Source organism: Gymnoscopelus braueri, assembly GCF_963280865.1.
Source record: "Gymnoscopelus braueri genome assembly, chromosome: 10".
Lineage (NCBI taxonomy): Eukaryota > Metazoa > Chordata > Actinopteri > Myctophiformes > Myctophidae > Gymnoscopelus > Gymnoscopelus braueri.
In genome coordinates, this window is record NC_137611.1 from 54860868 (window position 1) to 54887140 (window position 26273).

At 40.4% G+C, this 26273-nt stretch overlaps 1 protein-coding gene and 1 pseudogene across 2 annotated transcripts; both read right to left on the bottom strand.

Moving 5' to 3' along the window:
• Positions 1–5667: 5667 nt before the first annotated feature.
• Positions 5668–22170, bottom strand: LOC308093926 (zinc finger protein RFP-like). Its single transcript, XM_080440330.1, has 3 exons — positions 21615–22170; positions 9844–10427; positions 5668–6183 (listed from the first exon to the last, which is right to left on the bottom strand). Exons 1-3 carry the CDS (start codon positions 22164–22166, stop codon positions 5682–5684), a joined length of 1638 nt encoding a protein of 545 aa, XP_080296456.1. The 5' UTR covers positions 22167–22170; the 3' UTR covers positions 5668–5681.
• Positions 18830–19761, bottom strand: LOC308092818 (E3 ubiquitin-protein ligase TRIM21-like; annotated as a pseudogene). The gene has a single exon. The product of its transcript is annotated as an E3 ubiquitin-protein ligase TRIM21-like (transcript).
• Positions 22171–26273: the final 4103 nt, after the last annotated feature.

Genomic DNA, 26273 nt, shown 5'->3' on the forward strand with positions numbered 1-26273 from the left:
TCCCCTCATGGTCGATGTCACACATCACTCAACCTTCGAGTCCTTGATGGAAGCTACCTGCAGACCTGGAGACGGGGCGGCCGACCAAGCAGCCAATCCCACTGCCTTAGACTACCAGACAGCAGAAACCAACATACTGCAACAAGCGCAGATGGACAGTTTTGAGGAGGAGTACCAGGCTCTCAAGGCAGGCAAGCCCATCTCACCAAGCAGTCGCCTAATCATGCTGTCTCCAGAGTACGACCCCAGCACAGGACTCATCCGTGTTGGGGGCCGACTTCGTCGTGCGGAAGGCCTCAGCAATGAAGTACAGCACCCGATAGTCCTCGACCCAAAGCATCCAGTTACGCCACTACTAGTAAAGCAGTATGATGTCAAGCTGTGCCACCCCGGCCCAGAGAGGGTCTTCGCTGAGATCCGACGACGCTTCTGGATCCTGAGGGGCCAATGTTTTGGCCCATTCCTAGTCAAGAGAGGGAGGGGCACTGAAAAAAGATGGGGAGTAATCTTTAAGTGTATGACGACCCGCTGTGTGCACCTAGATCTCCTCTCCTCAATGGACAGCGACTTGTTCCTGATGGCCTTGAGGCGCTTTGTGGCGCGACGTGGTACCCCCTTTGAAATTTTATCTGACCAGGGGACACATTTTAGAGGAGGAGCCAGAGAGCTACGGGAGAGCTTCACAGCCATGAGCCCTACCCTCCAAGCAGAGCTGGCAAAGCAGAAGATCCAGTTCAAGTACAACCCTCCCAACTCACCACACTTTGGAGGTACATGGGAACGGGAGATCCGCTCCATTAAAGCTGCACTCAATGCCACAGTTGGTGTCCAGATACTCACCGAAGAAATCCTTAGGACCGTACTGACAGAGGTAGAGGGCATTCTAAATGCCAAGCCACTGGGCTATGTCTCATCTGATGTATCCGACCCTGATCCTGTCACCCCCAACTACCTTCTGATGGGGCGGCCTGACTCTTCACTACCTCAGGTGGTCTACCCCGAGTCAGAAATCTTGAGCCGAAGGAGATGGCGACATAGCCAAGTACTGGCGGACCAGTTTTGGAGCCACTTCATAAAGAGGTACCTCCCCACTCTGCAGCCACGCCAGAAGTGGCAACGTGATGCAGAAGAGCTTACACCCGACGCTGTGGTCATGATTATCGACCATCAACTTCCCAGAGCTCGCTGGCCAGTAGGCAAAGTGAAAGATGTCCACATCAGCGTAGATGGTCACATTCGATCAGCAGACATCCAAGTCAAAGACAAAGTCTACCACTGAGCAGTGGCCTGCCTAATCAAGCTCCCAGCAATCCCTGATGGCGACCATGACTCTGCACCTCCTCCCGAATGTCCATAGCCTCTACAAGATGTACTTTCACATAGCGAAAGTAGGGGCGGCTGTAAAATAGAGTCCATGAACCTTCATCAAGATCCCGCGGGATCACGCGAGATCCCGCGAGATCACGTGAGATCACGTGAGACCCACGAGATCACGTGAGACTCAATACAGGAAGAGACTGTCACAGAAAAACGTCCTCATTGCTAAAATGCAGACCTACCATCCTTCTGAAAGAGAATATTGTTTGTTGCCTATAATTTAGTTTAGTTCCAGTTTATAATGCAGTGGGTTACATGTGTGCGTTACTGAACTAAAAGTAAGTGCCTTTCATGTTGTTCAGTTGAGATTTAACAAGTTACAGTGATGTATATATGCATTTGTTATTTAGCTAACAATAGCTGAATTCCTTTCTGTGCTGTAATGTTTACAACAGCTAATACAAGCAGAGTTGTAGCCTGAATGTTTTGTGATATCCACATGTTGTATAATTCAGTAGTGTGAGCTGTTAAGTAAGCTTTACATTGTGTTTCACAATATGGCAGCTCCCATTCTTACAATTAATGTGCCTATTGGAAATGTTACTGTTTAATATGCATTTATTTACCAGCAGTAATGTTAGCTATGATTAACAGTATACTGTATGCTGTTCTTTCATTTGTTTATTAAGTTATTGATTTATTGTGATAAGCACTGATGTTATATTTTCTATTTTGTGCTTCCCATTTAGACCACATATCTACCCCCACCCTAATCTTCAATAAATCTGGCTAAAGGCCAAAGACTTACTCTGTGTGTTCTTACAAACACCTGTGGTGATGACCACCCTACCTGAACCACCCTAGCCAGAAGCTAAGTCAGCTACAGTTTAGCTGAAACAACGAAAACATGGACTTCTCATGGTTTCTCATGGTCTCTCATGGTCATCCCTGTGCTAAATATGCTAGAAAGAATTAGTGGTTGGGGTTAGGTTTCGGAATTAGGGTTGGAGTTATAAGCATGATTTTCTTTACTTAGTTGTGGACCAGTGTCGGCACAGAAAATATCCGATCTACACGCTCACAACACGTCGCGCTGCAATGTGTTGTGAGCTTTTAGATCGGCTTAAAGTTTAGGGTTAATAAAAATAAATAAAAATACAAAATGCCATTCATAAAATCAATTCAAACATGTTTTGAAAGAGAATGGACAAAAAGATTTCACTTGTTCAATATTGAGTCATGTACTGTAGGCCTACTGTTGTGGTACTATGGACACTTCATCAGAACACAATCACTGAGAACTGTTTTAAAACACTTTCAAAACCACACTGTGTCTGTCTTTATAGAAAACCTTATTAGTCCGGCAGCCGCTGAGGTGGGGTGTGAAATGTGCTATATAGTGTTTTTTGTATTGGTCTAAAAATGTCTATTTGACCTTTGGCCATTTTGCTGTGCTTGTACTTCCAAAAATCCATGTATTCTAGTAAAGTTACCTGATTCTGAAAAATGCTCATAGGTCAGCAAAGAAGGTCATCAGTTGGGAATTTGTTATTAAGGAAGGATGGATGGATGGATGGATGGATGGATGGATGGATGGATGGATGGATGGATGGATGGATGGATAAATAGGGCTGTCACGATCATGATATTTTACTTGACGATTAATTGTCATACATATTATTGCGATATAACAATTGAATTGTGTTTTTCGCATTAAACTTTGGAACATATAAATATTTCTGTTTGGGTTTTAGGCTTCGTTAACAAAAATTCCACATGACAGATAATTTAGATATATAAAGAAATTACTGACATATTTAATTAATTTATATTTTTGTTTATTTTTTGTGATTACCTCAAATAATTGCAATTAGCCGATTATGTAATAATTGTGACAGGCCTATTAGCTGGGAGTGAATTCCGGAAAATCGTGCACTTGGTGACAAGTTTTTGATTTTTGGCATGGTGTTAGTTATGGGCATAAGGTTTTCAAAAAACATCGCAAGCAAGTTGGAATCGCCCCCTAGTGGTCTGCTTGCAATGATTCCAATATTAGATAATACAAATAATTGATAGAAAATATTTTTCAATGGATTCTGTTACTATTGGGCATGCTAAAAAGCATACTAAAAATCCAGGAAAATCTAAGTTGTGGAAAGGCATTAAATGGCTTAACATGGCTATAAACTGGGAGGGAATATGTAAAACATCATACAAATTGTGCACTTGGTGACAAGCTTTAGATTTTTAGCATGGTGTTAGGAATGGGCATAAGGTTTTCAAAAACAAGTTGGGATCGCCCCCTGTTTGCATTCTGTCTACACTACTGATACCAAAATTACTGATGTGGTTGTCGTGACAACCGTAGAAGTGCAGCTTAAATCACTGGCCCCGGACCCATTGGGGGTCCTTGAAGGGATTCCAGGGGGTCCTCAACAAAATGAGTTAATCTAGCATCAAATTAGTTTAACAACTTTAACTCTATTCCATACTTGGCTGTGTGAAAATAGCAGCTCTACAAGCTCACAACATGTCGCAATGTGACACATTGTGAGCTTGTAGATCTGCTATTTTCCCCCCAAATCATGGAAAAGTGTGGCGATTTTGCATTTTAAAACAACTCAAATCTTATATGGGGGTCCCTGGCACAACATATTTTCAGATGGGAGTCCACGGCCAAATACACATACGTGTTGGTGTCCTCCTGTCCTTGACATGAACAAGTTTGAGAACCACTGAAATAAACAGTATAAGAGCTGGCCAGACGAGTCAGATTTATATTGTTACTAGTATTATAAATGTATGATTTGTTTGTTTTCCTTGAACACTCTGTTTAGCTTTTATGCTATAGGCCTACCAGTGGATTGTAAAATATGTTGTGTCCAAAGCACACCAATGGACAAGTCCAAATCTAAAAGGCACACCTGAATTGATAGAGAAAACAGCCGATCTACAAGCTCAAAAGAGCTTAAAGATCGGCTGTTTTCGCATTAGAAAAGAAAAATCAGATAAAAACCTTAATCTTTACTTTATTTTCTCTTATTCTTTAAGTGTTTCCCAACCAACGGATCGGGAACCATTGTTCTGGGTCAAGGAAAATAAGTTATATATTTTTTCACATTGGCTCACATTTCTTTTAAAGAATTATCAGAAATTCTAAAATTATGTCCCCAAAATCACAAGACAAACCATACATTTAAAATGTTTTGAATAAATAGTGAAAATAAGATACCACGTCCATATTGGCGGTCATCCAAAGTAAATTATAATGGGCTTAATTGGTTAATGTATGTCAAAATCTGCAAAGTAACTAGTAACTAAAGTTTTCAGATGATTGTAGTGCGGATTGTAGTGCAAGAACAATATTTTGGTCTGAGATGGAGTAGAAGTATCAGAAATGGAAATCCTCAAGTATATTAAAATAAGAACAGTTCTTGAGTAAATGTACTTAGTTACTTTCCACCACTGATTTTCCTTGCTCTTATTTTTTTAACCCTGAACCAGTTTGAAAAGAAAAAGAAAAAAAAAGAGGCCGACCCAAAGAGACCTGGAGAAGATCTGTGGAGAAAGAGATGAAAGAACTTGGATGGACCTGGGGCCAAGTGCAGCACTGGGCAGTAGACAGACAGCATTGGCGTTCATTGGTGAAGACCTTATGTGCTATCCAGCACGAAGAGGATTAAGTAAGTAAGAACCAGTTTGATAGCTGAATATTGAACAAATATTTACCAGAGAGGAAGTGTAGCCCACGTTATTAAAGTTATACATTTACGTACAACACTCTAGGAACACAAAAAACTATGAGAGTCATTCTTTAAAGTTTATTTTTGCACTACAAAGTGAGTAAAGTTCAAGCAGTGTACATGCATTGCAAATAATTGAAATTTGTGATTTCTAGTAAATAATTACATTTTCATCTGGTATAATTGATAACATGCAGCTACATAAAGAACCAATCATTAACATCAGTGTGACATGTTGTGAACTTGTATATCTGCTATTTGCGAATAGCTCAAAGTACAAAGTAGGATAAGTGGTTGATCAAAATAAATGTTCTATTGAAAACTCATTTACCATATTAGACTCACGTTGTACTTCACATGTTAAGAACAACAGTTACATGTCTTGATTTGAAATTACAGTTAAATTAACCTTGCTTTATACACATGTGTTGTCTTAACAACTTAAACTAGATATATTTAGATAACGGGTTCCCTCAGGGCTCTGTAGGTCTGTTAGTATTTCCTTCTATACCAAATATCTTTACAGAGAATAGCCACAATAAACTTTATCTCCGAATGTTCGTACCAGAATAGGGACTCTTAAAACTAACATGTTCATGTGAAGCTGAGGATTAAATTAATCTAAACTGTGTGACTGACAGGAGAGATGATCAGAGGAGCAGAGTTTGTACCACAAACGTTGCCATATGGATTAAAGTATGGATAGAGTTTGTCAGTGAAGGTGCATCCAGTAAAAGAGTAGAGATGAACTCTTGTCTCCACATCATAAAAGGAGACCAGACCCTCCTCATAATCCACATACACTCCCACTTTCTGCAGCTTCTCTCTGACAGGGAGGAGTACCTCCCAGGCAGCATTAGCCTTGAACTCATTTCCATTCTTCAACATTATAGTCCAGTAACCGTTGTTGGGTCTCCGTGTGTTTGATTCAAACCTGTTGCAGGACTCTCTGACCACTCCTAAACTCCACCAGGTCTTCCCTTTAACTTTAACGGCATAATAAAACCTTCCCGAGGAGAAGCTTTGTCTTCCTAAGACACTTGGAGAAATAAAGAATCTCTTTTTGTTTTTTGGGATATTCTTCTTTATGCCTCCATATTGCACTTGTTTTCCATCCTCAGACAGGATGAGGTAGTGATTTGCTGTATCAGGGTCCAGAGTTACATCCACTGCATATCGCTGTCTCCTCCCCAGCTCATCACACAGCTTCTCCATCTCCTGACTGAGTGTTTTTTTCTCCAGCTGAGCCACAGCTGTCCACACAGTCTCCACATATGAAGACAGATGCACATTGACCTTTGTCCAGTCCTTGGTGGGTGGAGGGGTGTTGATGGAGGTGAAGTTCTGGAGGAGGTGGAGGTGGTCTTCAGTGTGTGAGAGCTGCTTCAGCTCAGAGCTTCTCTTCTTTAACTCAGTGATTTCCTGTTCCAGTTCTTTAATGAAGTCTTCAGCCTGTTTCTCTGTTGTTTTCTGCTTCTCTTCAATCACATCAATGAACTCAACCTGGCTTCTCTCAATACAGCTAGTTAACAGTGAGTTAACATCAACCACGTTTTTTATCAAAGTCCTTCAGATATTGTTTTATAACTCTAATTCTCATCGTTAAACTAAGAATGTTGTTGAGTGATCAGCCATGCAACTGTATGTGACAATGGTGGACAAAGTACTCAACTCCAGTACTCGAGTCAAAGTACAGATACTCCTGGTCAAATATTACTCAACTACAAGTGAAAGTTGCTCAGGCAAATTTGTACTTGAGTTAAAAGTACTGGAGCACTTGCTTTTTAAAAATTACTTAAGTAGGCCTATTCAAAAGTATACAAATTACAAAGTAGTTTACACTTAATTTACAAAAACAATTAGCTTGTAGATCAGTTCCTTTTTGAAACGTGACACCATCATACTATGGAGATTAATTATGGAGGCTGCAGCTTCACAGACCAAACACACAGTGTCATAATGTATGTACATCATGCATTCTGGCCAGGATAATCTTATGATTTAAATCATTTGGTCATGATTACTGTGGTTAAATTATACTTATAGATGTCTGTGTAATTGTGGCGCTCTTATCAGAACGTATCCATGACTGCAATGTAATGATTACAATAGTAGAGAGCGCAACACAATCATTTCAACAGTAATGTAAAAAAAAACATTTTCACAAAAAAGCTTGGGAGGTCAATGTTCACTTCAGAGCAGCTGATGGGAGGAAGAATTTAAAACAAGACTGGATGGAAGGATTGATAATACTTCCATAGTGTACTGACAGTTGACAAGCAGCTCCTTTTTGAGTGTCTGTTATCTGACTCAAGATCAGAACTATTCATCTCAGCTAAATGAATGACTGGTTCTGTTGTTTAAATCGACCTCAGATCAGAGCCATGCAGGGCCATCTCAGCTAAATGAATGACGTTGGTCAGTCCTCTACAGCTGCTTCTGTTCACCTCCAAGAAGATCATGTCCAACAGAGATGTGGTGGAACTTCAAACCTTTATTTCAACTAAAATGTCACAGAAGTTACCCTCATTTTCAGCAACGCTTTGTACAAAAATATACATCACAATAATAGGGGGAAAGAAAAAACAAGCACAAATGAGCATCACAATAAAACAAGCTAGTTAAAATTATCATAAAACTCGAAGCAAAGTAGTTACTGTGTTGAAGAACGATGATTATTAGTGATCATAGATTTGAACTGCAAAAAAAAAAGAAAGATAGGGGAGCATTAATTTCCACCACTAGATAGATGACTGCACTTAGAGCACTGATTCTAGACCTTTTTCATTTCAACAACTCCCAGTTTGAGATGCATTAGAACATAGACTGGCATTTAATGTCATATTTGATCTCTGGGACCCCCAATCTACAATGTAAAATCCCCAGTGGTAATTTAACTCTCAGAGTTACAGGCCCTCACAGGTCCATTTGGACCCCTGGTGGTCCCCGGGCCTGATGTTGAGAAACCGGTGGCATTATGTGATCCATAAATCTAGGGAGGTTGATGACTGCTGAGATGACTGTAGTTACACCATACTGACACACGGTGGCAGTATGTGACCTAAAGATCTAGGATCTGATCCCTGTTCTCCTCACTTATTAGTTGATTTGTTAATAACATGGCTCTCAGCTGTAGGTCAGTTTACCAGATACTTTAGAGCTCTTCACAGGACTTATTGGTGGAACATTGTTATAATTAAATGAACCTATGGCATATTATGAATATTCTCCAAAGTATAGTTTTGTACTTTTACATAAGATTTTGAATACAGGACTTCTAGCCTACGTGTAACAGTGTTTACTTTCTACATAGCGTATTCTATATGTAATATTATTTGCTACTTTTACCTAAGTAAATAATCACCACTACTAGTATGTCTGTCTTTTACCTGCTCACATTTTAACCCTGAACCAGTTTGATGACTGAATATTGTCATCTTAAAGGGGTAGTTCACCCCAAATTAAATATTTTTCTTTAATTCCTGGATATATATTTTTTGTTTTTGTGGCATTCCTAAGCCAATAATTTGATGACCAGCGGACCGAAAGTCAGCGGTTCCGGTAGGAGACACAAAGGAGACTCTTTGTGTCTCTTACCGGAACCTCTTAGGATGACGAAAAGACATTTTGAGGGTGAACTATCCCTTATTCCCTTTAACACATATTTACCACTGAAAACATTTAGACCACATGTCAAAAGAATGTATAAAGTTATACATTTACATACTACACACTGAGAATAAATGAAATCGATGAGTATCATTCTTTAAAGTTTATTTTTGCATTACAACGTGAGTTAAATTCAAGCAGTTCACAGGCATTTTACACATAATTACAATTATTGATTTGTATTAAAGAATCACATTTTAATCTTGAATAATTGGTAACATGCAGCTACATAAAAGAACCAATTATTACCATCAGAATCATTCCTATTTTCAATTTTCTCTTCTACAAGTAGTTATACATTTACATTTCTATTCCTGTTACTCATTATTCCTGCTCATTAATTAACATTAAATTAACATTTTGAGTTTAACTTAATGAAATGAAATAAAATGTAGACTAGATTTCAACAGTCTCACAGACAGGAAATACATTTTAATCACTTCAACCCTGGTGTTTTGGGTATGTCATCATACACAAAAATGTTCAATCCTTTTCAAACATTTCTTCCCATATTGCAGATCTACAAGCTCACAATGCGTCGTGTTGGGAGCATTGTGAGCTTGTGGGACGACTATTTTCGCAGGATATTCTGCCCAGAAAGGGACGCTAGGGTTCATGTGGTTAAATTAAAACTAACATTTTCTTGTAAAGCTGATGATTAAAATAGTGTAATCTGTGTGACTGACAGGAGAGAGGAGCAGAGTTGTTACCACCATCATTAGGATAAGGATTAAAGAATGGATATAGTTTGTCAGTGAAGGTGCATCCAGTGAAAGAGTAGAGATGAACTCTGGTCTCCACATCATAAAAGGAGACCAGACCCTCCTCATAATCCACAAACACTCCCACTGCCCTGTACTAATTTCTTTTATATATAATCCAGAAACCATCGTTGGGGCTGCATTTGACGTTTCTCTTCCTGTTGATGGACTCTCTGACCACTCCTAAACACAACCCGATCTTCCCTTTAACCTGAACCTCATAGTAAAACCTTCCCGAGGAGAAGCTTTGTTTTCCTAAGACATTTGCACCTGGGGAGAATCTCTATTTGTTGTCTGGGAGATTCTTCTTGACACCTCCATCATACACTTGTTTTCCATCCTCAGACAGGAACAGGATGAGGTAGGGATGTGCTGTATCAGGGTCCAGAGTTACATCCACTGCATATTGCTGGATCCTCCACAGCTCATCACTCAGCTTCTCCATCTCTTGACTGAGTGTCTTTTCCAGCTGAGCCACAGCTGTCTTCACTGTCTCCACATATGAAAGCTGATGGACATTGACCTTTGTCCAGTCCTTGGTGGGTGGAGGGGTGTTGATGGATGTGAAGTTCTGGAGGAGGTGGATGTGGTCTTCAGTGTGTGAGAGCTGCTTCAGCTCAGAGCTTCTCTTCTTTAACTCAGCGATTTCCTGTTGCAGCTCTTTAATTAAGCCTTCAGCCTGTTTCTCTGTTGTTTTGTGCTTCTTTTCAATCACATCAATGAGCTCAGCCTGGCTTCTCTCAATACAGCTGATCATAGCAGTGAACACCTGCTCACTGTCTGCTATCTCTCTGTCTGCACGTTTCTTGCTGAGATCTACGGAGTGTTTGACCTCCTGAACCTTCACTTGTCTCTCCTGGATCATCTGCTGAACTTCAGCCTCAGTCTTTCCCAGCTCAGCCTTCTTTCCTTCACACTCTTCTTTCAGAGATACAATCTGATGTGACTTGTGGTCTAACACAGTGCAGAACTGAGAGAGAGAAGGAAAGAAAGAGAGAGGGGGAGAAAAAATGGAGAGTGAAAGATTGAGAGAGAAAGAGCGAGCGAGAGATTGAGGAGACGGAAAGAGGGAGAGAGAGAACGAGCGAGAAAGAGGGAGGGAGAGAGAGAGAGTGAGAGAATGGAAAAGTGAATGAGAGAGAGAGAGACCCAGACCCAGTTAGAATGTTACAGTTTTAGTCCGTTTTTTGGTGTGCAACACAACCCTCATTTAAGTGAATTGCTTTCACCTGCTGCTGCTGCTGTGCGGAGTGTGCGCTACAGGGCATATCTCCGCCAAGCCAGGGTGACCTACCCAGGCTCATGAAATTCATATTCAGGCATAGTAGCCAATTAGAATGAAATCTGCAAAAACTGACTCATATACTGATACAGAACCATATATTGGCTATATATTATGGCTGTCGGTTGGAAATCTTGTATGTTCCTTTTTTATTATTATTTAAAAACAATTTAAAATCGTGCAAATAGCCAATCTACAAGCTGTAATTATTAATAATTAAGAAATACTATATTTTAAAGAGTGAAAAATCAACTAAAGTCATTATTAGTGCCAGTTCATTCACATTTCATTTGAATGAAAATAACTTGTGGGTAAAATACATTCTGTGAATCTAATGTGATTAATGTGACCCCTACTTCAGTCAGTGAAGTCCAGGGCTGAATGTGAGACCTATATAACTAAATATTGGTCATTTGCCAACACATTATTTTGTGAAATAAATGGGTTATACTTCACAGATAGTTATACTATTCTTATAATATATTAAAATACAATCATCCTTAACCTTCAAGTTAAATGCATTATTTCCGTGGACTTAAAAATCATTTTTGTTCTTTATTATTTTTTTGGATGGCCTTCCTGCCCTGGCATTTGGCCTTTGTGCCCTCCAAAAAATTACAACACCAAAGGCCAAGTGGCCTTGCCCCTAAAATGACGAAATTCCAGGCTTGAATGCAATAGATGTACTCTGAGTCTGTTACAAGTAAAAGTCCGGAATTCAACATTTACTTGAGTAAAAGTACTAAAGTATTGGTATAAAAATGTACTTAAAGTACCAAAAGTAAAAGTACAAAAATGTTTGAAAATAGCAGATCTACAAGCTCAGAACGCGTGCATCGCAACAGGTTGTGAGCTTGTAGATCTGCTATTTTCAAATAGCTTATAGGTATAAAATAGGGCTAAAGTGGTTAATGTATGTTTCATAATGATTTATATCTGCAAAGTAACTAGTAACTAAACATTTCAAATAATTGTTGTGGAGTACAAGTATAGACAATTGGAAATACTCCAGTAAAGTAAAAGTACCTCAAAATTGTACTTAAGTACAGTACTTAAGTAAATGTACTAGTTACTTTACACCACTGCACATCAGTGAAGAAACAACGCTGGGAACATCCCTAAGTGGCTTTGCAGGGAAACAAGCCCAAAGTCGCTTATAATAAGCAGAGCTGGCAACGCTGGCAGGCTAAAAGTCAAATTAGCACATGAATGGCCAGTCGGCTGACAGACTTAAATGCCAACTTTTGCCAACCGAATACCAGTCTGTTGCAGTCTGGAGTAGTCTGCAATAGTCTGGACGAGTCTGTTTGGTCTGGAGTTACCTTGAGAGAACTTTATTAACAGAGAATTGTGGTCTCTTACAGAAGGTTTCTTGACATAGAGGACACTGACACACATCATTAGTATCCCAGTAATGTGTGATACAGGTTTTGCAGTAGTTGTGTCCACATGGAGTGGTGATTGGATCAGTGAACACATACAGGCAGATAGAACACAGGAACTGCTCTTCAGACACGAGAATGCTGGCGGACGCCATTTTTGCACAATAAAGTATAAAGTATCAATTTTGGTTCTTGAGTGATTACATTAAACCTTACATTATGACATATCGCATATAGTGCGTGCCAACGTGTCGTCACCATGGGGGGGCGTGGCATAGTAGCTGCAGACATACTTGTGGGGGGCAATGTTAAGTCAACCTGTTTATACCCCCCAAAAATGTCCACACTACCAAATTACACTTATTGACGCCCCCTTCAGGATTTTTTGGTACGCACTATAGAATACATGGTATTGACAAACCTAATGCAGACACACCTAAAACAACTAGGCTCTAACTATAAATATGTTGTTTTAAAAGTTCTAAGTAACTCAAGTTGATTGCAGAGTTCACACCACAGCTGAAGACACAAGGTGGGCACCAAAACATTCTGGGCACTAGGAAAAGCTGGGCACCTTGGAAGAGTAAGCACTAGGGAAATGTGGGCACCCGGAAGAGTATTTCTTTCATATTTTTTATTTTGCTGGAGTGCTGTTATTTACAACATGGTGTTCACTGTTGTTTCAGCACACGCCCACACATCAAACACTGGTGCGTGCCTGACTGCTTGTGAGACTGCATTCCTGTGTGACTGTCATTGTTGTTAAAGGGGAATACCACTTATTTTCAACATTGAACTTAATACACCAACAGCTTTAAGGTGTATTAATGACATAGTTCAATGTTTAAAATGAGTGGTATTCCCCTTTAAGTGATATTTATCCCACTGTTCTGTTGTAAGAGTGTATTTGCCAAAATAGTAGGCTACTGAGGTCAAAAGTACAGTTTATTTTCCAAAATAGTAGTAGGCCTATACTGTTAAAAAACTATTTTAAAATAGTCAAATAGTTGAACTGAATGCTGCTAGGATAGAGAAAACAAAACTGTTCACTATAAAATGATCGATAGAAATGAAAAACAGAGATATTGATAGGCTACAAAGGAAACATGTTTCCAAACTACAGCAGACTACTGTGACCGCACCTCGGGTGCGTTCGGATATAGCACTGAGCGCACTGGCCAATACAGACTAATGCGTGAGTGCGCTCCCAAACAAAACAGAACAGGACAGGGTGGGCATTTCAGAACGCACCCGCAGTCTCACAGGCAGTGCACAGGTGGTGCCCACTCTTCCTAATGTCAGGTCTTCCTGGTGCCCAGATTTCCTAGTGACTCTTCTCTAGTGCCCACTGTCTCCCCCCAAAGTGCCCACTCTTCCGGGTGCCCACATTTCCCTAGAGCCCAGTCTTCCCAAAAAAGATGGTGCCCAGATTTCCCCAGATTATCTGAATTTACAATGCATCAACAGGGAAGTGGAGTTTGCTTTCAGGTTGCCAGACCAGTGAGTTCCGTCTTTATTTAATATTGTTTGCCTGTTCATGAACTAGCAGTTTATGCTCATTCTCTAGACTGTATCGATTCACCACTCTGCAGTTATAGATTATTAAGGTTAAAACCTTAATGTATTCTACAAGTTAGTCCCTACGGAACCTCTCCCTCCGCTGTATAGCTCCGAGATGAGGTTCCTCGTTTGCCGGTGCCGTTTCAGCAGGACATTGTCGCACATTTTCCACTTTACATGTTTCTTACCCCTTTCTGCACATCGTATCCCAAAAGTAAAGGTTTTCTGAAATGCTCTCAGATGTTTTAAGTTCTAGCGCACAATAAAGGCTATCCAACGAGTTGAAAAAAGTATTTAATTCGCCTCTCTCCTCAGCCGGTTCCATAATATTTTGCATTAAAAGATGCAATTCAACATTTGACCAGTAGGGGAATCAGTAATGTATTCTCGGCGGGCGCAACTTCCGGGTATGCCTTAAAAACATTTAGGAGAGAAGCTATTTAAACGCTTTTTTCAACTCGTTGGATAGATTTTATTGCGCGCTAGAAGTTAAAACATCTGAGAGCATTTCAGGAAACCTTTACTTTTTGGATACGATGTGCAGAAAGGGGTAAGAAACATTTAAAGTGGAAAATATTCCTAACAAATGTTTAAATGTCCTGCTAAAACGGCACCGACAAACGAGGAACCTCATCTCGGAGCTATACAGCGGAGGGAGAGGTTCCGATTGGAGCAATCTACAAGTCAAGAGCTTCATTCTAATGCGCGATGACTTTGATGCGAGCTCTGATTAGTGATCTGCTGCACTGCGTTTACTCATCAGAAGACCAAATATTAACTTTATCCTTTCATTTATTCATTCAACATAATTATGCTTCAGTGATACTGGCCACTGAATCTATTGATATCAAAACAAGCGGCATAAAGGGGGAAATGATCGATAGCTTAAGTGTTTGTATCCTATTAACTCTATACGTAAGTTTCGTTTTCGTTTATAAACAAATGCTTCGATCTGAAACGTTGTTGATAAAGACACATAATCCAATCCACACAGCAGTAGAAAACATTGAACCTACCGATAGACTGTTGACGATGTAAACTTTATCTGCTGTAGCTCCTCCAACTCTGTCTGTCTGTCCGTCCGTCTGCTTTGCTTTGCTGCACACAGACGACTGACAGTTTTATCGAGCCTCACTTTTACTTTCGTATCTATGATAGTCTTGGTCTTTACCCCCCCTGTTGTCACTGGTCCGTATTTCTCCGAACATGTGCAAATGCAAAATATAAAGTGCTTACCGGGTAGCCACGGATGTTAACTCGGCATTCGGAATCTTTGTGCACAGTATGAATCCCTATTTGTAAATAAAGAAGTGTTTTAATCCAGTCTGTGCCTGAACGCCATTATATTTCCTCGTTTACCTTCCTCTTTACATCGAGTGTAATGCCGACTTTGCCCTGATGCGCCCCGCCACTAGCACTCAGGTCCGGTGACCACTAGGAGTCCAAAAGGACCCGTGAGTGAGGCCCTGTACCAAATGGAATGGTAAGGCCCTGAACCAAATGGACCCTAATAGTCCATGAGCCGAGAGGGGTATGTCTGCAGACTGCAGACTAGGGGCGTATCCTATTGGGGCGTATCCTATTGGGGCGTTTCGCATTATAGGGGGGCGTTTCGTATTCCTCGGGGGCGTTTCGTATTCCTCGGGACCGTACTCCTAGGAGAGCGGGGAATAGAGCACCGAAGTCCTGACGTCACTCGTTCATCCCCAGGAAGTGGGAAGTAATTTCTCTATGGAGAATAACATTGGGTCATCTTAGAATCGTCTCATATAAGAATTGTGGTCCAAAAATAAACACCGCGTGTCGGCGTTATTGTCAGGGAGGAGGTTCTGTATAGTTTATGATAGTCAGTCACTTATATTTGATACAGTCTGTTTCTGGCGAAAATGTAACTAATTTGGCGGAAGTAACATTAGCGTTTTCTCACCGTCAGTTGATGCTTCATATCCATAAGAGTCAACCCGCCGTGGTCATTTGTTTATTTTTGGAACACAGTTCTTATTTGACGCGATATTAAATACGTCTATGGGATTCAGAACGGGGGTGGAAAACTGCGAACCAGGTAGACAAACAAAGGATGTGTAAATGACGTCAGACTTCGGCGGTCTATATAGGACCTAACCTAAACCTAACCCTAACCATAACCTTAGTGGGGCAATGGGATACACCCCCTTTCTGAAACGCCCACAATGAGATACACCCCCTAGTCTCACAATGAGATACACCCCCTAGTCTGCAGTCTGCAGATAGACTCTGTTGCATGAGCCAGACAGGATTTCATTATCGAAAGAGTGGGCAAAACCATACCTATATTAAATTGTTTATAGGGTCAATATAAGTAAATAAATATATGATAACCTTTCCACAGGAGTAGCTTTTTCATATTTGTCACACATTTTGTTATTTTCCCCATACGTACATGACAGGTGAAAAAATGACAACAATTAAAAAATAGTTATCATAATGAAACTTCCCCAGTTGATTACTTACATGAAGACAATGATGTATCGTATTACAAGTTTTCTGAAATTGTATATTTAAATATGCAAATTAGGCATTAGGAAAATATGCCCGAATTTGCATAACTTTCCAGAATCAACATTGGAACATTGGACAGAGTCAACATTCTTATTTCATTTTGTGAAGATGTTGGAGTCAAAGGTTTTTAACGAGGTAATATTCAATATCTGGCTCAATTTTGGGGCTCTGGCTCATGGACTAAATACCTAATTTGCATATTTAAATATACAATTTCAGAAAACTTGTAATACGATAAATCATTGTCTTCGTGTAAGTAATCAACTGGGGAAGTTTAATTATGATGACTATTTTTTAAATGTTGTAATTTTTTCACCTGTCATGTACGTATGGGGAAAATAACTAAATGTGTGATAAATATGAAAAAGCTGCTCTTGTGGAAAGGTTATCATATATTTATTTACTTATATTGACCCTATAAACAATTTAATATAGGTATGGTTTTGCCCACTCTTTCCATAATCATTGCTCAATTTTGGGGCTCTGGCTCATGGACTATAAGTTACAGGTCCATTTGGTTCCATTTGTACACTCTCAGAGTTAAATTAACACTGAGGGTTTTACAATGTAGATTGATCAAATATGATATCAAATTCCAGTCTGTGTTCTAATTTCATGTTCTGTCAACTCAACTGTCAACTAGTCAACGCCACTAGCACTCATTGAGAAATACATCCGACAGAATCCGACACAGACTTTTGAAAATAGTTAAGTATTCAAACGTAGGCCTATGCATTTAGAAATACTTAAGTTGGCCTTTTCAAAAGTATACAAATCACAAAGTAGTATACTATATTGTATATTTTTTTTATGTTTAGCTTGTAGATCAGTTCCTTTTTGAAATGTGACACCATACAGAGTTTAGGCATGGAGGTACATCATACAATCTGGCCAGGCTAATCTTATGATTTAAATCATTTGGTTATGATTAGGCCTACTGTGGTTACATGATACTTGTAGATGCCAGTGTAATTGTTGTGCTCTTATCAGTAGGCTACATGGTAAAAATGTTAATCCATGACTACAAATATAATCATTTAATACTAGTAGAGGGGGCATCACAAACATTTCAACAGTAATGTACCAAAAAAGCATTTTCACTTCAGAGCAGCTGATGGAAGGAAGGATTTGAAAATTGTGTGAACAACAAGACTGGATGGATGGATGGATGATACTTCCATAGTGTATTGACAGTTGAGTTGACAGAACATGAAATTAGAACACAGACTGGAATTTGATATCATATTTGATCTCTGAGACCCCAATCTACATCCTCAGTGTTAATTTAACTCTGAGAGTGTACAAATGGAACAAATGGAGTGTACAAATGGACCTGTAAGGGTCCATTTGGTTCAGGGTTGATTTGCGACGTTGCTGATCTAGGATCTGTTAATAACATGGCTCTCAGCTGTAGGTCAGTTTACCTGATACTTTAGAGCTCTTCACATGACTTATTGGTGTAACATTGTTATAATTAAATGAACCTGTGGTAAAATATGAATGTACTTTTGTACTTTTACATAAGATTTTGAATACAGGACTTTTACTTGCAACAGTGTTTCTACTCTACATTGTATTATTTGCTACTTTTACTTACTTACTTTAAATAATAATAATCACCACTAGTGTCTGTCTTTTCCCTGCTCACCTTTTTAACCTTGAACCAGTTTGATGACTGAATATTGTCATCTGAACACATATTTACCACTGAGAACGTTTAGACCATGTCATAAAAATGTTTAAAATATGATAAAATGTTATACATACACACTAAGAATAAATTAAACCAATGAGTGTAATTTGTTAAAGTTTATTTATTTTTGCACTACAAAGTGAGTAGAATTCAAGCCGTTCACAGGCATTTGCACATAATTACAATTATTGATTTCTATTGAAGTATCACATTATTTCATTTTTCATCTTCTATAATTGTAACATGTAGCTACATAAAAGCTCTCACATGCAAGAAATACATTTGAACCACTTTAACTTTAACAGTGTTTATGTTTTGGGAATGTCATTATAGCAAACATTTTCAGTTTTTTTCAAAAACATTAAAAGAATAAAAAATCTCTTGACATTTTTCTCCAAATTATAAAAAGAAAAGCAGGAGAAAAAACAGATCTACAATCTCACCACATGTTGCCAAGTGGCACGATGTGAGCTTGTAGATCTGCTATTTGCAAATAGTGGAAGTATAAAGTAAGGCTTTAGTGGTCTAAATAAATGCTTCAACAGAGAATTAATTTGTCTCTGTTTGTACTTCACACATGTTGTGTGAGGATCTATTCTAATGTTTCAATACAATACATCTGTTAGGAACAACATTTAAATTAACCCTTCGATATACACACTTGTTGTCTTAACCACTATAGATATATTTACTTGACCGGGGTACCCCAGGGCTCTGTACTAGTTCTGTTAATATTTCCTTCTACAACAAATCTTTCGTCAAAAATGGCCAAAGTAAAGCTCACAGCGCGTCACATTGTGAGCTTATAGATCGGCTATTTTCTCAGAATGTTCGCCAAAGAATAGGGACGCTAGGTTTCATATGAAGATGAGGATTCAATTAGTCTAATCTGTGTGATTGACAGGTGAGATGATCAGAGTAGCAGAGTTTTTACCTCCATCGTTTTTCCCTGCATTAAAGAATGGATAGATTTTGTCAGTGAAGGTGCATCCAGTGAAAGAGTATAGAAGAGCTCTGGTTTCCACATCATGAAAGGAGACCAGACCCTCCTCATAATCCACAAACACTCCAACCTTCTGGACTTCCTTTCTTACAGGGATGGAGACATCAGGATCAGAACGAGCATAGTACTCATTTCCTTGTAGCATACGTATAAGCCAGTAACCATTGTTGGGGCTCCATTTTTCATGTCTCTTCCTGTCGATGGACTCTCTGGCCACTCCTAAATACCATTCAGTCTTATCTTTAACCTGAACCTCATAGTAAAACCTTCCTGAGGAGAAGCCTTGTTTTCCTAAGACTGAAAGCGAAAATGTCAATCTCATTGTGTTGACTGGGAGATTCTTCTTTATGTTTCCAGTATGTACTTGTTTTCCATCCTCAGACAGGATGAGCCAGGGATTTGCTGTATCAGGGTCCAGAGTTACATCCACTGCATATTGCTGGATCCTCCTCAACTCATCACACAGCTTCTCCATCTCCTTACTGAGTGTCTTCTCCAGCTGAGCCACAGCTGTCCTCACTGTCTCCACATATGAAGACTGATGGACATTGACTTTTGTCCAGTCCTTGGTGGGTGGAGGGGTGTTGATGGATGTGAAGTTCTGGAGGAGTTGGAGGTGGTCTTCAGAGTGTGAGAGTTGCTTCAGCTCAGAGCTTCTCCTCTTTAACTCAGTGATTTCCTGTTCCAGCTCTTTAATGAAGCCATCAGCCTGTTTCTCTGTTGTTTCTTCTTTTCAATCACATCAATGAGCTCAGCCTGGCTTCTCTCAATACATCTGATCATAGCATTGAAGACCTGCACACTGTCTGCTATCTCTCTGTCTGCGTAGATCTACTGAGTGTTTGACCTCCTGAATCTTTTCCTGTCTCTCCTCAGAATCAGAATCAGAATCAGTTTTATTGTCACATCACAGGTTTACAAGGTAAAAAAGTGGGTGAAATTCTTTTTTGTACATCGTTCCCATCACAACGTTAGTTTCCATAGAAAGAAGAGGGGGGGGGAGAAGAAGAGGGTGGGGGGTAAGTGGGAAGGAGATCAAAACAAGAGAGCAACAGAAGGCCAGACAAGTTATCTACATATTTACAAAAACCTGAGATAATAAACTAAAAAAAAACTAAACAAAACTAAACTAAGGTGCCTGAGCATAGCAGCAATGTATTGTATACTGTGCATGTTATACTTATACTGTGCATGATAGACAATGGACGTTAAGGTGCTTAGAGGAAAAGGAGCACAATAAAAAAAACCAAAAAAAAGTCAGTGCGTTATACAAGGGATTAAGGTGCAAAAGGTCAGTGCGTGTCCACCTAGAGTGGACTGACCCTAGTATAATCCGCAAGTAGCTCCATGAGAGAGTGCAACAAAAAGTCATTTGTACCTGGTGTAGTCCACAGGTGTGTCCGAGGGGGGGCTAAAGTCCAAGTCATTGTCCCTGGTATAATCCACAGGTGTGTTCAGGAAGAGCCAGAAAAAAAAGTCTGCGCTGCCTGTTGTCAGGCTGCTGAACAAGGCCTATGCCTCATTCAGGCTTATTCCCCATTCAGCATTCTGACAGCAGCCGGATTGAAACTACACCAGTATCTGGTGGTGGAACTCTTGATACTGCGGTAGAGCCCCTTGCCCGGTCGCGGTCGTTGTAGGGGGTTGAACAGTCTGTGACTTGGGTGGTGCTTGTCCTTGATGATGCGCTTGGCTTTGAGCACGCACCGCTTTTTGTACAGTTCCTGGAGCGCTGGGAGCTCGATTCCCATTATCCGCTCTGCCGATCGCACTACTCGTTGTAGGCTGATCTTTTCTCGGGCAGTGCAGTTCCCGTACCAGGACGTGACACAGCCTGTTAGGATGCCTTCGACAGAACTGTTGTAGTACAGCCTGAGGATGCGACGTCCTACTCCGAGCTTCTTCAGGCGGCGGAGCCAGTACAGTCGCTGCTGAGCCTTTTTCCTCACGTGTGTGGAGTGCGTCTCCCATTTGAGGTCCTCCTCGATGTGTACTCCGAGGAACTTGAACTCGCTGACCCTTTCCACTGCAGCACCGTCGATGAGGATGGGCGCATGGTCTCTCCGCGGCCTCCTGAAGTCCACGATCAGTTCTTTGGTCTTGTCGACGTTAAGAGAGAGGTTGTTCTCCCGGCACCAGCGTGCTAGAGATTTGATCTCCTCTCTGTAGTCAGACTCGTCGTTGTTGACGATTCGGCCTATCACTGTCGTGTCGTCCGCGTACTTTATGATGGTGTTGGAGACATGTGTGGCTATGCAGTCATACGTGTACAGGGAGTAGAGGAGGGGGCTCAGCACGCATCCCTGGGGTGCTCCGGTGTTGAGGGTCAGGGGGTTGGATGTGATGCTGCCCATTCTCACCACCTGATGTCGGTTGGACAAGAAGTCCTGTATCCAGTCGCACATGCTTGGGTGTAGCCCTAGGTCTCTGAGCTTTTTGTCAAGTATTGCTGGGACAATGGTGTTGAATGCTGAGCTGTAGTCCACGAACAGCATACGTACATATTTGTCCTTCAGCAGCTTGTTGTCCATGTGCGAGAGGACGGTGTGGAGAGCCATGGCAATAGCGTCGTCGGTGGATCTGTCCTGGATCATCTGCTGAACTTCAGCCTCTGTCTTCCCCAGCTCAGCCTTCTTTCCTTCACATTCCTCTTTCAGAGATACAATCTGATGTGACTTGTGGTCTGACTCAGTGCAGAACTGACAAACACACAAGTGGTTAGTCTTACAGAACAGCTCCAGAGGTTTGTCATGTTTCTTACACATATAGTCTTCCAGGTTCTTTACAGGGTTCATTAGTTTGTGAGGTTTTAAGGCTGTGAATCTCTGATGAAGTTCCAGGTGAGTCTCACAGTAGGAGGTCAGACACACCAGGCAGGACATCAGAGCCTTGACCTTGGTCTCAGTACAGACGTTACAGGAGACTTCATGTGGTTTGGCAGGTTCTTGGTTTGTGCTGGAAGTTTGTTTCAGCTGCTTTGACTTCCTGAACTGATCAGCCATCTCTGAGAGAACTTTATTAACAGAGAATTCTGGTCTCCTGTAGAAGGTTTTGTTACATATTGGACACTTACACACATCAGAACTGTCCCAGTGATGTGTGATACAGGTGTTGCAGTAGTTGTGTCCACATGGAGTGGTGATTGGATCAGTGAACACATCCAGACAGATAGAACACATTAACTCCTCTTCAGACAGGAGAATGCTGGCGGATGCCATTCCTACACACTGGGAATAAAGTGTACATGTTTTTAAGTATAAAATGTTGCATTTGATTATTACATTAAACCTACCACCTTAAATTGTAGCACCTATTTGGGCTGTATTCTTGATAAATACCTGACAGGTGAAAGCATGGCAACAAAGGTGATCAAAAGAGTAAACCAGAGAACCATATTTAATGGCAGAGTTCCCTTTTTTGTCAACAAGAATGCCCTCAGGTCCCTCTCAGGGGCCCTGATTCAGCCCCTTTTTGACTATGCTTGCACCTCTTGGTACTCCAACATCTCAATGTCACTGAAGACCAAGCTTCAAACCTCCCAAAACAAACTGATTCGACTACTTCTCGGACTGGGGCCCATGACCCACCTTTCTCCCACTAATTTTGCCAGCCTATAGGCTGGCTCAGGGTAGAAGACCGTGTTAAACAACTAAAATGGGATTGGTCTTCAAAATTGTAAATGCAAATTTGCCCGAAATGCCCCCTATACCCGCATATCTGACCAAAAAGTTAGTGACACCCGCAGTCATAGAACTAGAGGGAGCGTTAACAACGATGTGCTACCACACACCCATAAAACAAACATGGGCAAATCCTCCTTCTACAATACTGCCACCCACGCTCAAAAAATGCATTTCGTTGAGTTCATTTAAAACAGCCCTAAAAATTCACCTTTCTGGAGGCCAAAAGAGGAGGTAGTACCATCTTCCCGTCAGACAGACGACCCCCCCTGCCCTGCTTTGACTCCACCCCCACCATTGTTTGTACATATAATGCATTTTTTGTTTTTGTTTGTGCATATAGTGTTATTTGTTCCGTTTTTTTTTTGTGTTGATATTTGTACTGTTCGGTTGCTACTAATAATAATAATAATGAATTGCATTTATATGGCGCTTTTCTAAGTACTCAAACTTACTCAAAGCGCTTTACAATGGTTCATTCATTCATACAGGAGGGGGGATTGGGAGGTGGAGCGGCGAACAGTCGACGCCAGCGTCCCCACTTTTCCCACATTCACACACCAATGGTGGCAAGCTAGCGCCGACGGAATCATTGGAGGCAATGTAGGGTTCAGTGTCTTGCCCAAGGACACTTCGACATGTGGACAGGAGGAGTTGGGATTCGAACCGCCAACCCACGGATCAATGGACGACCTGCTCTACCTCCTGAGCCACAGCCGCCCTACTGTACTATATATGACTATGAATTGAATACCAAGAACCCCAATGGAAACAAGACCGCAAGGACTTTTTTGCCTGACCTTTTAGACAAAGCATATTAAATGTAATTGTGCTGTATTATATTTTTTGCCTAATAAAATATTCAATCAATCAATATTGCCTATACAGTATACATACAAACCATAATACAGACGCACCAAGAACAATAACGATAACCGTAAACATATTGTGTGGATAGTAGAGTTCACTCCACAACTATAATGACAAAAGTGCTAAACGATGTTGTTAGGCTCACCTTCAGAATGATTTGGTGAACAGTAAACACTGACAGCCATTCAAAATCTAAAAGGCATCAAGTTGTGTTTACAGAACGCTATAGTTCAGTTCGGTGTGTGTGTGCTTACGTCATTATCATCATACCGTAGTTTTCTTTGGTGTTGATGGCCATTTAGACTCTACCGTTAATTCATTGAAACACTTATTAAAGAATATCTATACCCTACTCACATGTCTGTCTGTACCCTTGAGTCTTCTGTGTAAATGATAAAGTCGTATTGATGTGAAGTTTTTATACGTACATAACATTATCTAAGCTGTCACACTGCTGTGGGTGTGTTTTACTTGTGGGTGTGATGCATCATCATGAGATGTCAGTCAGCATTGCTTCGCTCCTTGTAAAAGTTATTTATTCACTGCGCTCATTTCATGCTGTGAGCATGGTTCAAAGTCCTTAAAAGGAACACTTCACCCATTTTCAACCTATCTTCACATAACTGGTCCTCACTAATGCTCATTAAAAGATGGCACCGTTTCTGTTTACTCAGTATACCTAGCAAAGACATCATCGATGGGTATTCCAAGCTAATGGAAACTACAGCCTTTTTCTTCCTGGAAAGTTAGCATATGCTGAAATGGAAGTTGTTGTTGTATTAACAAAAATAAAACAGCGTTTCAAATCTTGTTGGAAATGACCAAACCTGCCTATCGATGATGTTGCTGGTAGGCAGGAGTGGGGAGTTTGGGGCTCTATGGGGATGGCTTTCAGGTAGAAAGGAGACAGACAGACAGACAGACAGACAGACAGACAGACAAATATAGTCAAAGTGCAATTAAGAGTATATTAACAGCGTTAATTGTCGAATTACAGGGGATACATATAGTCAGTGTGCAGACATTCACTTACAAATTGGCTTGACTTTCACCCTTCCCATATGGTGTGTCTGAAAATATGGCCTGTGTACCGCTTTCATTCAGACTACATTTACAGTAAAACATGCCTGTATGCGGCTTTCATTGAGACTACATTTACAGTAAAACATGGCTGTATGCAGCTTTCATTGAGACTACATTTACAGTAAAACATGGTATGTATGCAGCTTTCATTGAGACTACATTTACAGTAAAACATGGTCTGTATGCAGCTTTCATTGAGACTACATTTACAGTAAAACATGGCTGTATGCAGCTTTCATTGAGACTACATTTACAGTAAAACATGGTCTGTATGCAGCTTTCATTGAGACTACATTTACAGTAAAACATGGTCTGTATGCAGCTTTCATTGAGACTACATTTACAGTAAAACATGGTCTGTATGCAGCTTTCATTGAGACTACATTTACAGTAAAACATGGTCTGTATGCAGCTTTCATTGAGACTACATTTACAGTAAAACATGGCTGTATGCAGCTTTCATTGAGACTACATTTACAGTAAAACATGGTCTGTATGCAGCTTTCATTGAGACTACATTTACAGTAAAACATGGTCTGTATGCAGCTTTCATTGAGACTACATTTACAGTAAAATATGGCTGTATGCAGCTTTCATTGAGACTACATTTACAGTAAAACATGGTCTGTATGCAGCTTTCATTGAGACTACATTTACAGTAAAACATGGTCTGTATGCAGCTTTCATTGAGACTACATTTACAGTAAAACATGGTCTGTATGCAGCTTTCATTGAGACTACATTTACAGTAAAACATGGTCTGTATGCAGCTTTCATTGAGACTACATTTACAGTAAAACATGCTCTGTGTGCAGCTTTCATTGAGACTACATTTACAGTAAAACATGGTCTGTATGCAGCTTTCTTTCAGACTACATTTACAGTAAAACATGGTCTGTATGCAGCTTTCTTTCAGACTACATTTACAGTAAAACATGGTCTGTATGCAGCTTTCTTTCAGACTACATTTACAGTAAAACGTGGCTGTATGCAGCTTTCATTGAGACTACATTTACAGTAAAACATGGTCTGTATGCAGATTTCTTTCAGACTACATTTATAGTAAAACATGGCTGTATGCAGCTTTCATTGAGACTACATTTACAGTAAAACGTGGTCTGTATGCAGATTTCTTTCAGACTACATTTATAGTCAAACATGGCTGTATGCAGCTTTCGTTGAGACTACATTTAAAGTAAAACGTGGTCTGTATTCAGCTTTCTTTCAGACTACATTTACAGACAGGTTGACGCTTTCCTGCTTTCTAAAGTGTTGCATTATGTCGTAGTACTGCCAGTTAGCCAGTAGGTGGTGCTTTAACATTGCATGTTGTTCATATAATTGCAGTCTGCTACAAGCCTTCTCTTCATTGAGTCCAGTACAGAACATTAAGCATGTTGTCAAAATCCATCTCAACTCTTAATCACTGGGGTCCTTAATCACCCACCCCAAAAAGCTTGTGTTTTTATCTGTCTAACCTGGAGCAACATTCAGCCGTTTAAACAGAGAGGGGCATCACGGTGTATGGTTAACATTTTGGAATGAGGCCTTCCCTAGCCCATTTAAACTAATGTATGGCTACTAGTTTAATATCTATTGGATATTAAACTAGTCCCTAATTGGACAACCTAAACCGTCTTCTTAACGTATTGGACGAACTTCGCATATTACGTCTGTGCCGCATAACAGTAT

Excerpts from the sequence above, each read along its gene's own strand:
- LOC308093926 (XM_080440330.1), bottom strand. The coding sequence starts at position 22,166 with ATGGCATCCGCCAGCATTCTCCTGTCTGAAGAGGAGTTAATGTGTTCT. Across the intron at positions 10,428-21,614 it reads CAGACCACAAGTCACATCAG|ATTGTATCTCTGAAAGAAGA; the intron begins ATTGTATCTCTG and ends AAGTCACATCAG. Across the intron at positions 6,184-9,843 it reads GCACATCCCTACCTCATCCT|GTCTGAGGATGGAAAACAAG; the intron begins GTTCCTGTCTGA and ends CTACCTCATCCT.